The following is a 15,284-nucleotide window of genomic DNA, read 5'->3' on the forward strand; positions in this document are numbered from 1 at the left end:
CTGCTTTTAGATGGCTCTTTTTCCATCCTCAGTAGTTTCCTTACTTGCATGCGCTGATCGTTGCTTTTGCCTCCCTGAACGCCTCCCACTTCTTTATTCTCAAATCAGGAGACTGCTAGACTCTGTCTACATTTCCCCTTTGCCCTGTCTTTGGAAACCCTCTGGTCTATAAGTTGGGGCAGTCATAGGTCACCTTGTCTGTTTCTCCTTTCTAAGTAATTACAGTCATGTGCTGTCTGGACACATTCATATGTCCAATGTCTGAAAATTCTTGTTTCATATATTTTGTCCAGTGTTGTAGTTATTTCAGGCAGAAAGGTAAATTTGGTCCCTGTGAATCCAACCTGGCTAGAACAGCACATTTTTGAGATTCATCTATGTTGCATGTGTCAGTAGTAGTTCATTTCTTGCTATTCCTGAGTAGCATTCCATTATATGGAAATATTGCAATTCATTTACAGGTTGAATATCCCTTATCTGAAATGCTTGGGAACAGAAATATTTTGGATTTTTTTCAGATTTTGGAATATTTGTATTCGTATTATACCAGTTGAACGTCCCAAATCTAAAAATCTGAAATCCAAAATGCTCCAGTGAGCATTTCCTTTGAGAATCATGTCAGTGCTGAAAAAGTTTTGAGTAAAGACTCTTGGCAGGAAAAAGAGGGGTGAAAAGAAAGGGAGAAGTGTATGACACTTTTCAAACTTCTGCTCAGAGTGATTGTTTTAGCACAGAGTGTGCTTCTGTCTAGGTTCTGCTCATAGACTGACTCAGCAGTATACAAATAGGCATCTTTTAAGGAACATACCAGTTACACACAGTGATGGACTTCTAAACTTTTTCTCTAATAAAAATGAGGAGGATGATCTTGATGATTACATAAATTTCCATAGTAAAAGGTAGTATTAGGTGTCTGAGGAAAAGGGAAAGGGTAATAATGGCTAGGATAGTGAACTCCTTGCAGGGACATAGGAAATCATAAATTTTAAATCATTCGTTTTTCTTTTCTTTCTTTTGTTTTTTAATTTTTTTCTTTTTATTGATTGATTGATTGATTGAGACAGGGTCTTGCTCTATCCCCCAGGCTGAAGTGCAGTGGCATGATTATAGCTCACTGCAGCCTCCAACTGGGGGAGGGAGGGGTCAAGGGATTCTCTTGCCTCAGCCTCCCAAGTAGCTGGAACTATAGGCACACACCACCACACCCAGCCATTTTCCTTTTAAAGAGCAGTTATATTATTAGATATTAGGTAACTGTTCTGACAGTTCTACCTCAGAGCCCTTCTGAAAATGGAAGGTTTTTCTTTAAGAAAACAGATTTGGGCTGATTGACATATGGTTATTTTTAGTTTTTATTTATTTCACTGTGAATTTTTATGTTTTGCCACAGAAATCTTAATGTGTTTGAATATAGGCTATTGCCATAAGCCCTGCTAAGGGTATTGGGTAACATATGGTATATGCAGGTGTTACCCTTTCAAAATCTGACCCCTTCTGAATTCTGAAACATGTATGACCCCAAAGGGTTTTGAGTAAGGGATTGTGGAACTATACATTGTAGTTTTTATGGAATTCCACAGCTCTTTCATCAGAGGTTCTGGATTGGGGCCCAGAATCTCTTGTCCTGACCGGTACTGCAGGTGATATTTTTAGTGTGGAAAGTTTGGAAAATAGAGTCTTAGCTAAATTCTTACCATTTATCCTCTGGTCGACCATGATTGCTTCTTAAAAACTGGTTTTCCTACTTCTGTCGTCTCCCACTTCATGCTTCAGTTCAGTCTTCTAAATAAAAAGACCATTTTTTGTCTTTTAAAAAGCCACCATCTTGAAAAGGTGGAATTTAGGAAACCTGAGTTCTAGTAGTTGCTACTCTGCCTGCCAGTAGCTGTGCAGCCCTGAGCATCACTTAGCCTCTCTGTGCCTGTTTCTTCACCTGTAAATGAAAGTGTCAGCCTTGGTTTCAGATTACCCATATGCTTACATTATTCCATTACTCAAAGAACAGCAAGTATTTCCAAGTGTCTCTTAGAAAATGTTCACATTTTCTTCTTTCCTTTGTGGATGACATTGATTACCTTGACATAGTACATCATGCTTCATTGAAATATCAGAAAAATAGTGTTCTGGCCATTGGCATGGACTTAAGAAAATGAACCTAAACAGTTTATTTTTGAATAGGTGACACTTCCAAATAGTAAAAACTTTATTTATATATTTATTTTTATTTTTTTTGAGACAGAGTCTCTCTTTGTTGCCCGGGCTAGTATGCCGTAGCGTCAGCCTGGCTCACAGCAACCTCAAATTCCTGGGCTCAAGCAATCCTTCTGCCTCAGCCTCTCGAGTAGCTGGGACTACAGGCATGTGCCACCATGCCTGGCTAATTTTTTTCCGTATATATTTTTAGCTGTCCAGATCATTTCTTTCTATTTTTAGTAGAGACAGGGTCTCGCTCTTGCTCAGGCTGGTGTCGAACTCCTGACCTCGGACAATCCTCCTGCCTTGGCCTCCCAGAGTGCTAGGATTATAGGCATGAGCCACTGCACCTGGCCTAGTAAAAACTTTAAAAACGTAAAGCGTATGTATGCCAAAGTATTTTCCTTCCACCCTGACTCCTGATTCTTCTTCCCAGAGGCAGCCACTGTCCCCAGTTTCTTGTGTATCCTTTCAGAGATTGACCATGCGTTTATAAGAATATCAAACTTGAAACCTTTTTTTAAGTATGCAGGAAAAGCAGGTTAATAGTAGGGGAAAAGATAGAAAAGAGAACTTTAGTTCTCTTTAATTATAAGAGAACTAAATTCCTCATCATAAATCTTGAACATCGTCTATTAACTACCCATTATGAAAGAAGAGAAACAATTTTTAGAAGCATTGAGAAGAAATAGCTAAAAGAGATGAAAATGGTTGCTGTAGGTGGCCTGCCATGACTAGGATATTGCTGCCTTTTATTATACATTCTTGTGTGTGCATATATATATATATATATATATATGTAGGTATTATTTTGATAGAAATAAAAATTGTTTTAAAAAGAGAAAAAGCAGAAAATATGGATAAATAAAGGAAATAAAATTGCCTAATATTATACCTCCAGATATAAATACTCACATAGTTTATTTTCTTCCATTTTTTCTATACATTCTTTGAATTTTTAAGAACAATTAAAAGAATAGTATGGTGAGCACCTATAAGCTACCACACAGATTCAACAATTCTTAACATTTTGCTTTATTTGTGCTGTGTATACTTATGTGTGTGTCATGTGTTACATATACATTTTTTTTGCTGAATCATTTGAAATGGAGTTACAGATATGACGGTTCACCCCTAACTATAGCTTAGCTGACTGCTGCTAACATGTATCTCCTATGATAAGGACATTGTCCTACATAACGCCAATACCATTATCACACGTAAGAAAATTAGCCTTAATTTCCTGGTATTATTTAATATCCAAGTCATATTTTGAGTTTCCTCAGTCGACCTCAAAATGTCTTTTTTTGTTATGCTTTTTGTTTATGCATTGCATTTGGTTGTTATGTCTCTTTGGTCCTCTTTAATCTAGGACAGTCTCCCACCTTTTTTCCCATGGCATTGAATTTTTGAAGAGAGTAGGACAGTTGTCTTGTAGAATATCCACATACATATATATTTTTTAAAATAACAAAAATGAGCTTATATTGTACATATTTTTGAAACTTTCGGTTTTTCACTTTAAAGTATATTTTGAATGTTTTTTCAGGCCCATATTTTCAGTCTTGCATTTAAGGTTCTCTATAATTGGACCTTAATATGCTTTTTCAGATTTCTCCTAATCCTTTCTAGCATTAGCTTTTTTCATTCCTTGAACTACTTGCCTTTGTGTCTAGTCATCCTGTCTACTTTTACCCATTTTCCAGCCTTGGCCTAACACAATCAGCTCACATTATTTCCCTTATTTGAAATGCCTTTCTGGTATTGTATCTGCTTATTCATGTTAGGGAATTTTAGAATTTGTAGGGTACTAGAAATTAAGCAAGACAGAAGGCTGACCTTTAAGTCTGGACTACATGACTGGTAAGCTACAGGACTTTGGTGATGTCTCTTCTTTCTGAGACTAGATTTCCTCAACTGTTGAGTGAAAGAGTAGAATTAAATGTCATTGACTATCCCGTGATTATCAAGGGATACTTATTGTAGAAAATTAAGTACTAGAGGCTGGGCTCAGTAGCTCATGGCTGTAATCCCAGCACTTTGGGAAGGCAGGGCAGGAGGATCGCTTGAGCCCAGGAGTTCGAGGTTGCAGTGAGCTATGATCGCGCCACCGCACTCCAGCCTGGATGACAGAATTAGACTCTGTCTCTTAAAAAAAAGAAAGAAAGAGAGAGAGACAGAGAAAGAAAGAACATTGAGTACTAGAGGAGTTCAGGAGTAGAGATATATTAATAAACTGTCAGTTAGTAGATAGCATGGTGTGATTAAATTTAAGCTGAATGGTTGTAAAGCCCAAATGAAATAACCCATATGAAAGGTTCTGAAAGTAAAATGTCATTGTATAAATGTAACTGATGTCTTACCAAACAAAATGGGGCAGAGTTCTTTGGGTGAGGGAAGGAGGACTGTTCTAATATGCTGATGGTGTGATTATTACAGTATATTAAAGAACATCTCAGAAATTTAGCTGCCCTAATGGTGTAACTTGAAACTTTTAAATTGATACTACTTTCAGTTCCTTTCCTGAGTGGGGATAATGGTGGGTCTGATCTCTTCTCTTTTGTTCTTACAGCTCTATTATCAAGTCCTAAATTTTGGAATGATTGTCTCTTCGGCACTAATGATCTGGAAGGGATTAATGGTAATAACTGGAAGTGAAAGTCCAATTGTAGTGGTGCTCAGGTAACAATTAATTTTTCTTTCAAGGCATAGAATTGCATGGCATTACTTGAGAGAAGTGAGGTATTGAATAACTGGTATATCAGTTCCTTAAAACTGTTCTTTTCCAAAAAAAAAAAACAAAAAACTGTTCTTTTCCAGAAGAGGGCCTAGAAGAAAATTAGTTATTACTTCTCAAATATGAGGAATTCTCACCTTTTGAGAATTGACACTCCCATTCAGAACCCCGAAGGGTCCATGGCCTTTTTATAAAAAGTTTACCATGTGAGCTTTATTTTTGCCACATCCCTTAAGAAAGTGTTTCATTGTACTTCATTTTCCTGAAATTCTTATGCTGCTCACTTTGATACATCAGTCCTGATATTTAGTTGTTAGTTCATTAGATGTTATAGTACATCAGCAAATTAAGAATTTTTTGGTTGCATGTTCTCAGTACAGAAGCATCACTAATTATTTCCATGTTTCCTGACCTTTAAATATCACTTCTAACCTAGACTGCAGGAATTTTGAAGGTATTAATACCATCTCTTAAGGTGACAAATAACACTGAATTTTTTTCCCACTCTGCTTCCTTCTCTTTGTACTCATACTCTTAGTGATTTTAAAAATGAATTTAATATCTCATTTTGGGAGAATTACCCCCTTGGTTATTTAATTGAATCATTATAGTTCTGTCTTATTTTGGGGTTAATTTTGTAAGCCATCTCAAATCCTTTTTGGAGATAATGGAGTACAAATATAAAAATAAATCAAATTATTAACATTATCTAGAGTCTAAATAATAGTACATTACTCTTTTTTTAACCACTTTATTGAGGTATGATTGACATACAGAAAGCTGTACATATTTAATGTATACAACTTGATGAGTTTGGAGATACGTATGTATCCCTGACACCATCACCGCAATCAGTGCTATAAATATATTCATCACCTTCAAAAATTTCCTTTCTCCCTCTTATTTTATTTTTTTTTTTGAGACAGAATCTCACTCTGTTGCCCGTGCTAGAGTGCCGTGGCGTCAGCCTAGCTCACAGCAACCTCAAACTCCTGGGCTCAAGCGATCCTCCTGCCTCAGCCTCCCAAGTAGCTGGGACTACAAGCATGTGCCACCATGCCCGGCTAATTTTTTTATATATATATTTTTTAGATGTCCATATAATTTCTTTCTATTTTTAGTAGAGACGGGGTCTCGCTCTTGCTCAGGCTGATCTAGAACTTCTGAGCTCAAACGATCCGCCCGCCTCGGCCTCCCAGAGTGCTAGGATTACAGGCGTGAATCTCCCTCTTATTTTTGTAATAACACTTAACATTACTCTTTAATAACACGAATTTGACTCTGTCATTGTCATATTCTGATATACTTCCAGCTCCAACCAGTGTTTGGAAGCACTTGTTGCTTGCTTATATAATACTTTACCGATACTCTTACTTGTACCTTAATTCTATCTTTATTAATTATCAAATGCATTAGCCTGGCGTGGTGGTGCATGCCTGTAGTCCCAGCTACTCAGAGGGGACTGAGGCAGGAGGATCACTTGATCCCAGAAGTTTGAAGTTGCAGTGAGCTATGATAACGCCACTGCATTCTACCCAGGGTGGCAGAGCAAGACCCTATCTCAAAAAAAAAAAAAAGAAAGAAAGAAAAAGGAAATCAAATGCACCTGTAATTTTAGAGATCCAGGGAAATGTATGGGTATGAACTGGGCGCAGTGGCTCATGCCTGTAATCCCAGCACTGTGGAAAGCTAAGGCAAAAGGATTGCTTCAGGCTAGGAGTTCAAGACCAGCCTGGTCAACGTAGCAAGATCCTGTCTCTACAAAAAATTAAAAAATTAGCTGAGCAAGGTGGTGCATGCCTGTAGTCCCAGCTACTCGGGAGGCTGACGCAGAAGGATTGCTTGAACCCAGGAGTTCAAGGTTATGGGGAGCTATGATCGTGCCACTGCCCTCCAGCCTGGGTGACAGAGCAAGACCCTGTCCCTGTCTCTGAAAAGAAAAGAAAAGAAAAGAAAGAAATGTGTGGATTTTATTAGCTGTGAAAGCATTTAAAGTACTGCTCTGAGAGTACAGAGACTTGCATCTCAAGCTCTTTCATTGTCCTACTACAACCTTGGGCAAGTCACATATTCATTGAACCATAGTTTCCTCATCTGTAAAATGAAGGCTAGACCTAGATGATGTCAGAGGACCTTTCCAGTTCTAAAATTATGTGGCCTTTAGTTCCCAGTTTTGAATTCAGTTTGTGAAGTGTTCAAACACTAACAGAAGGAGCAGCCACACTAACTGGCACTCTAGGGAAAAGATTAGAGAGGGGGATTAGGGAGCCTTCTGGAGATTCTTCTGGGATTATTTTAGATTTAGGTCATATTAGAGAAGGATCTGGTCAAAACTGGAAGGAGCTTTCAGTAGAGAAAGGTAGTTTATGTGATTGGGTGGCCAGGTAGCTTTTACCTGGCCAGGGTTTTATGTAACTTCAAGGAATATGTCTTTACTTGGAATATGCAGAGGGCTTAGGTGAACTGAGAATCTGCTTTCAGGACTTTTATGAAACCTTGCGGATAAAGACAAACACTTTCATATTATTTATTTTCACATTAATTATTTTGTACATTTCAGAAACATTTAAAACTGATTTTTTGGCTGGGCATGGTGTTTCATGCCTGTAAACTTCACACTTTGGGAGGCTGAAATGGGAGGATTGCTTGAGGCCAGGAGTTTGAAGGCATGCTGGACAACAAAGCGAGACCCCACCTCTACAAAAAATAAAAGAAAATGAGCCTGGTGTGGTGGCGTGCCTGTAGTCTCAGCTGAAGCGGGAAGATCGCTAGAGCCCGTGAGTTCGAGCTGACAGTAAGGTATTGTCGCACTACAGCACTCCAGCCTGGGTGATAGAGTGAGACCCCATCACTAAAAAAACTCCAAACAACAATGACAAAAAAAGCCCTGATTTTTTTTTTTTTTTTTTCTTTCCTTTATGGAGCTGAAGTCAGTTAAAAAATATTAAAATATTTTCTGTATAACTTATAAAATTTATCATGTTTGATGTATTAAATTTAAAAGTGTAGTCTGATAATAGTTAAGAAGTTTACTAATAATTTGTTTATTTTTTATTTATTATTTATTTATTTTTTACGTTCCAGAGAGAGTGGAATGGGTCAGTCTCCAGGAATGGAGAAAGTCCTATTTTTATTTCTTTTTGGAGACAGAGTTTGATCTGTCTCCTTAGCTAGAGTGCAGCGGCGTCATCAGACCTCACTACAGCCTCAAACTGCTGGGCTCAAGGGATCCTCCTGGCTCAGCCTCCTGAGTAGGCGCATGCCACCATGGCTGGCTAATTTTTCTATGTTTTGTAGAGACCGGGTCTCGCTCCTGCTCAGGCTGGTCTCGAACTCCTGAGCTCAAACAATCCTCCCATCTCATGGTAATTTATTTAATGTTTAAAAAATTTCCTCAATTTATTTCTTTAATAGTTCTCTCACTATATACTTTTATGTTTCTTTAATTGCCACCTATATCTGAATTCCTAAATCTTTTTATTTCTCATCTAGCTTTCTTTCCTAGACTCTTGTTTTCACCCTACACCAGGTATCTCCATCTAGATATTGACCAGAAACTTAAAACTCTGTATAATAAGTTGATTTTTCAAAACTTTCCTCTCCTATTTCTATGATTGTCATTGCCATCTACTCAATTGCCAATGTTAAAAACCTAGGAATCATTCTTTTTAAACATTTTTAATTGACACATAATAATTATACATATTTATGGGGTACCTAGTAATGTTTTGTTAGATACAATGTATAATGATCACATCAGAGTAATTAGCATATCTGTCATCTCAAACATTTATCTCTTCTTTATGTTGGGAACATTCAACGCAAAGAACATTCTATCCTAGCTATTAGAAACTATATATTATTGCTAACTGCAGTCATCGTACAGTGCTATAGAATACTGGAACTTATTCTTTCTATCTAGCTGTAATTTTGTATCTTTTAACAAATATAGGAGTCATTCTTTATTCTCCCTTCTGGCATATCCAATTGGCCACCACATTTGTTATTTTTCCTCTCTCTCTATTCTACCCCTTTATAGTTGTGCTCCCTGCTATTCTATTTCAAGCTCTTGTCATTCCCTGCCTGGGCTGTTGCAGTGACCTTTAGAGAAATGCTTTTATAATCAGAAAAAAGTTAATATATTTTCATTACACGAAATGTCGAAAACACAAAAATAACTAGATGAAAACACATCACCCATAATTCTAAGATATAATCACTATTAACATTTTAGGTTTTTTTTTCATGTATATATTTTTTTCACAATTGAGGTAATTTTGTGTGTGCATCCTTTTCTTTACTTTTTCTCATCATTTGCCTGTGTCCATGTTTACAGAATTTTTTGTTGTATGTATTTATTTATTTAAAAAAAATTTTTTTTTTTTTAAAGAAATGAGGTCTTGCTATGTTGCCCAGGCTGTAGTGCAGTTGATATTCACAGGCGTGATCATTGTACACTACAGTGTCAAACTCCTAATCAAGTGATTCTCCTGCCTCAGCCTCTGGAGTAGCTAGGACTACAAGTGTGCACCACCATGCCCAGCTAATTTTTAAAACATTTTTGGTAGAAGTGGGATCTTGCTATGTTTCCCAGGGTGGTCTCAAACTCCTGGGCTCAAGCAATCTTCCTGCCTCAGCCTCCCAAAGTACTAGGATTACAGGTATGAGCCACCATGCCTGGCGGCTTTGGGATTTTCTTTAAGTGCCCCAAGTCATTCTAATGTGTAGTAGCAAAGTTTGGGAATCACTGCCATATTGTACCCTTACAGAGAGGGACTAGAGTCTTCAAACAAAAATGTTTGGATTTTGTCATTATTCCTGTATTGAATTTTATTTCATGCCAGGTGTATTTTCTTCTTACTTAAGCTGTTGTTATTGAAAATTGGAGCTTGAGTTCCTGAAAAGATACTGATGGGCTATTACTTCATAGAAAAAAAGGGTTCATTTTAATGCAAATATCTTAAGACCTTTTTAGAACTTTATGTAGGATAGAACAGGTGAAAAGTAAGATGACACTCTGTAGAAGTTTCTCTCATGTGTTACCATAGAATTGAATTCTCCCCTGGTTTCTGAAATTCTTAGGCAAAATCTCTGCTCTAGTCCTTGATTTTCTTTCTTGTTTCTCTTTTAAAAATAAATGTGAAATAAGTAAATTGATAACACAAGTGTTATCTTTGTAGCTGACTATTTGACTTAATGAGCTGTTTTTCCTTCTTAATGGGTTCAGTCTATAAGGTCATCTTGGTCTGTATCTTTATAAATGGCAGAAGATGATCCAGTTCTCATTTGAATATGTTAGTGTTTTCAGATGAAGTGAGAATAAGGGCAGTGTTTTTAAAGTTCATTCTTTTATATTCGGGTTTGTCATTTGAAATTTTAAAAGGTTAAGGAATTAGTAACACTGCTCTTTTCAAGATTTAAGCTTATTTGAATAGTAATGCTTAAAATGGTTAATTTCACTAGTTACTGAAGACTAATAACTAAAAAAAACTTTTAATGTAACTCTTTAGTCTGGGGAAACCATATTTTGGGAACAATATACATTTATGTTGTTATAGTTGTTAAAGTGTTGGCTATACTCCAAAGGTGATACTTTTAATTTTGTTGAATATCTAATTTTGAAAGCAAATATAATCTCACACTCTCTCTTTGCTATTATATTCTTCTTTCCCTCCCAGTGGCAGCATGGAGCCTGCGTTTCATAGAGGAGATCTTCTCTTCCTAACAAATCGGGTTGAAGACCCCATACGAGTGGGAGAAATTGTTGTTTTTAGGATAGAAGGAAGAGAGATTCCTATAGTTCACCGAGTCTTGAAGATTCATGAAAAGTATGTGTAAATTGTATCTTCTCTGTTTTTAAATGTTTTTGTTTAAGTGTTTTCAGTATTTAGTTTTGATAGCCTAAAGATTGTGAAAGAGTGAGGAACCCCCGAGGCCCTTTGTCCAGTCCATTTTATGAATATCTGAGGGTTTGGAGAACGGTAAATATTTATTAATTCATTTATTTCCTTAAAAGTTTTTTCCAGAGGTTTTTCTTAGCTCTTTTCTATTTCCCAAACAATCAGTAATCCTGTATATAACTCCAAAACACATGACCTAAGGATTGATTTTAAGTAGAACCTTCTGATCTAAGCATGTTGTGTTTTAGAAGTGGAAAGGACGTACACAAAACCTTAGAATGACCTCGGAGTGGAGGTGGGCCATGAAAATAAGCAGAGAATTTCACCTCTCTGGGTCTCAGTTTCCTTATCTGTAACAAAGAGAGGTTTAGGAAGAATCTCTGAGAATTAACAGATCTCTTTGAGTTTTAAGTCTGTGGTCCCCATCCAGCTACATATTTCTCATTCCTCCCTTCCGAATCTGTGGTATTTCTAGTTAAGGAAAACTGTCAGAAGGAAAGGAAAAAAAGAATTGAAAGAATAAGGAGGCATCCTGCAGGACACACAGAGGGGAAGTGAAACAGTGGGGGTGCTTTAGGTTCTTGAATATTCGGCAGCCTTCAATAAATATTTTTTACTACCGTATACCCTATAAAGTAATATATTTTCTCCACTTAAAGAAGAGGAAACTGTGAATTATTACTTTTTTTTTTTTGAGACAGAGTCTCGCTTTGTTGCCCGGGCTAGAGTGAGTGCCGTGGCGTCAGCCTAGCTCACAGCAACCTCAAACTCCTGGGCTTAAGCGATCCTACTGCCTCAGCCTCCCGAGTAGCTGGGACTACAGGCATGCGCCACTATGCCCGGCTAATTTTTTGTATATATATATTTTAGTTGTCCATATAATTTCTTTCTATTTTTAGTAGAGACGGGGTCTCGCTCTTGCTCAGGCTGGTCTCGAACTCCTGACCTCAAGCGATCCACCCGCCTCGGCCTCCCAGAGTGCTAGGATTACAGGCGTGAGCCACCGCGCCCGGCCATGAATTATTACTTTTTGAGAATCCCTGTAAACATCCTAGTTTAGAAGAGTTCTTCATTGATGTGAAATAAAGATGTGACTGCTCTTTCTTTTTTTGTTTTGAATCATCAGACTTCAGTATATACATTGAAAGACTGTAATTTAAAATGGCATGGCTGGGTGCAGTGGCTCATGCCTATAATCCTAGCACTCTGGGAGGCCGAAGCAGGAGGATCGCTTGAGGTTAGGAGTTTGAGACCAGCCTGAGCAAGAGCGAGACCCCGTCTCTACTAAAAATAGAGCCTGGCATGGTGGCTGTCACCTGTAGTCCCAGCTACTTGGGAGGCTAAGACAAGAGAATCGCTTGAGCCCAGGAGTTTGAGGTTGCTGTAAACTAGGCCGGCGCCACAGCACTCTAGCCCAGGCAACAGAGTGAGACTCTGTCTCAGAAAAAAAAAAAAAAAATACAATGACATTCTATTATTGACTGGGAAGGAATAGCTTTTAAATTTTTAGAAATTTATTTTGGAATTTTAGAGGTTTTCCAGATTCTTAAAGTGGATTTGTGTTGTTAATTCTCAGCAATGCCTATTGTGAACAAAGCAAAACCAACTTTCCCATGAATTTATCAGAATTAATCAAATTAAGCCCAGGCCCTGCTTCAGCTAGAGCAGAAGCTCTCCATCTTTATGTATGGTCCTTTGAAATTGAGTGAGTTCCTAGATTTTATTTTAAAACAGTTTCAGGTCAGATTCATTGACAGATAATATATTAATCACAGATTTTTATTTTTAATTTTAATATTTATTTATGGAGACAGAGTCTCTGTCACCCAGGCTAAAGTACAGTGGCATCATCATAGCTCACAGCAATCTCAAACTCCTGGGCTCAAGCGATCCTCCTGCCTTAGCCTCCCAAGTAGCTAGGACTACAGGCAAGTGCCACCACACCTGGCTAATTTTTCTATTCTTAGTAGAAACAGGGTCTTGCTGTTGCTTAGGCTGGTCTTGAACTCCTGAGCTCAAGAAGTCCTCCCACCTTGGCCTCCCAGAGTGCTAGGATTACAGGTGTGAGCCACTGCGCCCAGCCTATTTTTAATTTTTTTAAGTTTATTTTTATTTTTTAAAGACAGGCTCTCGCTCTGCTGCCTAGGCTGGAGTACAGTGGCTGATCATAGCTCACTGCAGCCTCGAACTCATGGGCTCAAATAATCCTCCCGCCTCAGCCTCCCAGGTTGCTGGGACCACAGATGCATGCCACCATGTCCAGCTGTCTTACATTTTTATAATAATTTTTAACAGAATTCTGAAGATTTTGAGGTGTATGATACTGGTAATCTGGGGGGGTTGGTAATTTATTTTAGACTCTTGAAATGTTTTCAACTTGCAGGCCTATTTAGATAACAGACCCAGTAAATATTATGAAGTTTTTGGTTTCCTTTTTTTCTTTTGGTGAGACTGAAATACCTGATTGGAATTATCATTTGGTTTAATAGTATTAACATGGGGCCAAATAACAATCAAAATATATGTACTAAGTAAGTTCAGCCTATTTGATGACATCGAACACTGGCTGGTGATCAAGTGTTTGCAAGGAGAAATTTCACTAAATTGACTTAGTCCTTAGCTTTGCTTTTTCCCTTGCAGATAGACGCATTTACTCTGCACCCATTTGGCTTTTTGGGTCTTATTTTTCATTTTTCTCATCTGTAAAGTGGTTATTTCCTCCTTCCTAATGTCATAGTTTCATGATGGATGAATTAAAATCTAAATACTTTGAGCTCCTTAGGGGTAGATAATATTAAATATTTGATCCCTGTACTAGCAAGGGAAAGATCCTATATAAATGTGCCTTCAATCAGTATTTTGAGCCTATGAGTTGTGAAGTGCTGTAGTAGGGTCTTAATTGGTCTAATAAGAGCTGGTTGCTACCAGAGAATATTTGTTCCACCGTTAAGTAGACGAAGGAGATCTATGCTTTTTCACAAAAGCCATAGTGTCTCTCCTGATTATATACCCCAGAAAGGGAAAATTGGGTGTAATCGATTGTTCGTTTTGCCAACAAATCAAGTCTTTGGGAATAGCCCAGGTCTCCTGTAGCATCTCATCCCTTTTCTGGGGAGTTTCCCATTTTGTGGTTTTTGTCTTTTCATATCTGATTTTACTTTTTTGCCTCTGTGGAGTTAATGTTATTTTCATGGTTGAATTGATTCTTTCTTCCTGATGCTCTTGACTTTCATTCTTGCAGCTAGCCTCTCCTGGCACCTGCCCTCTTTTACGCTCCAGGATTTTCCAGACATTCTTTCACTTACTGAATTGTCAGCTACAGATTATTTTCCTCTGTATATATTTGCATTTTTTCTAACTGGAATCTTATTTTTAATGTGACTATTTGCACTTAACTGTTTTTGGTGCTTGCAACACCTCTCAGTTTATTTTCACCTGCAGATTTAGTGTCTAGTGAGCCAGTTTCTGACTTAGAATCTAAGTGGACACTATTCAGTAGAAATCTGAAGCTAATTTTCTTCTCGTACATTGGTTAATACACAACTCACTTGAATTTTAAACTGGTCTTTATCAACTGTAAAATATACTTTGCTTTCAATTAAATTTTAAAATTACTAGAAACCTCATGATTCTTTAGTAGACTTAAACTAATAATTTTCTGATCAAGCAAGGTACTGTTCCTATAAACCCTGGTGTGTGTGAAGAATGGAGGTGCTTTTTCTTTTAAAATTAACCCCTTCATCTGTTCCCCTTCCCCCTCCTCTCTCTGCTCCTCAAAAAAAAATAATAACTTTTTTCCCTAATATAAAAGCAATACATGTTTGTTGAAGGGGAAAAAAAAGAAGATAAAGGTAAGCTAGGCCAGGTGCGGTGGTTCATGCCTGTAATCCTAGCACTCTGGGAGGCCTAGGTGGGAGGATCGCTCAAGGTCAGGAGTTTGAGACCAGCCTGAGCAAGAATGAGACCCCGTCTCTACTAAAAATACAAAGACATTATCTGGACAACTAAAAATATACATAGAAAGAATCAGCCGGGCAGGGTGGCACATGCCTGTAGTTCCAGCTACTCGGGAGGCTGAGGCAGAAGGATCGCTTGAGCCTGGGAGTTTGAGGTTGCTGTGAGCTGGGCTGATGCCACGGCACTCTAGCACGGGCAACAGAGCAAGACTCTGTCTAAAAAAAAAAGGTAAGCTAAAGAAAGCCATAGATAGCCACTGCTTATACATTGGTCTGTTTTATTTCAGCTATTTCTTTGCTCCTTGCAGCTTGTTGGTTGGAGAACTGGGTCATTATGTAGTTCTCAATAGTATACATTTGCCAGTTACATCTGGTGGCGTAGGTTAATGTGTTCCTTTGCTTTTTGTTGTTCCAGAAAATTGGTGGTTTGTATATATTTTATCATAAAAATGAGATTATACTGTACATTCTATTTTGTACTCTTCTTCACTTACTGAA

The 15,284-nt window shown here is 37.7% G+C and overlaps 1 protein-coding gene across 7 annotated transcripts in view; it reads left to right on the forward strand.

Annotated features, from left to right (window-relative positions):
* The window catches only part of SEC11A (SEC11 homolog A, signal peptidase complex subunit), a 35,861-nt gene that overhangs the window by 11,599 nt on the left and 8,978 nt on the right, over positions 1-15,284 (forward strand). For 6 of the 7 annotated variants that reach the window (XM_069465685.1, XM_069465681.1, XM_069465683.1 and 3 more), the window contains 2 exons: positions 4,766-4,875; positions 10,609-10,758. In XM_069465685.1, the coding sequence (XP_069321786.1) occupies positions 4,766-4,875; positions 10,609-10,758 (260 nt within the window). The remainder of the gene's footprint in view (positions 1-4,765; positions 4,876-10,608; positions 10,759-15,284) is intronic. The other variant, XM_069465686.1, reaches the window with a different exon arrangement.

Source organism: Eulemur rufifrons, chromosome 3 (genome assembly GCF_041146395.1).
Source record: "Eulemur rufifrons isolate Redbay chromosome 3, OSU_ERuf_1, whole genome shotgun sequence".
NCBI classification, from domain to species: domain Eukaryota; kingdom Metazoa; phylum Chordata; class Mammalia; order Primates; family Lemuridae; genus Eulemur; species Eulemur rufifrons.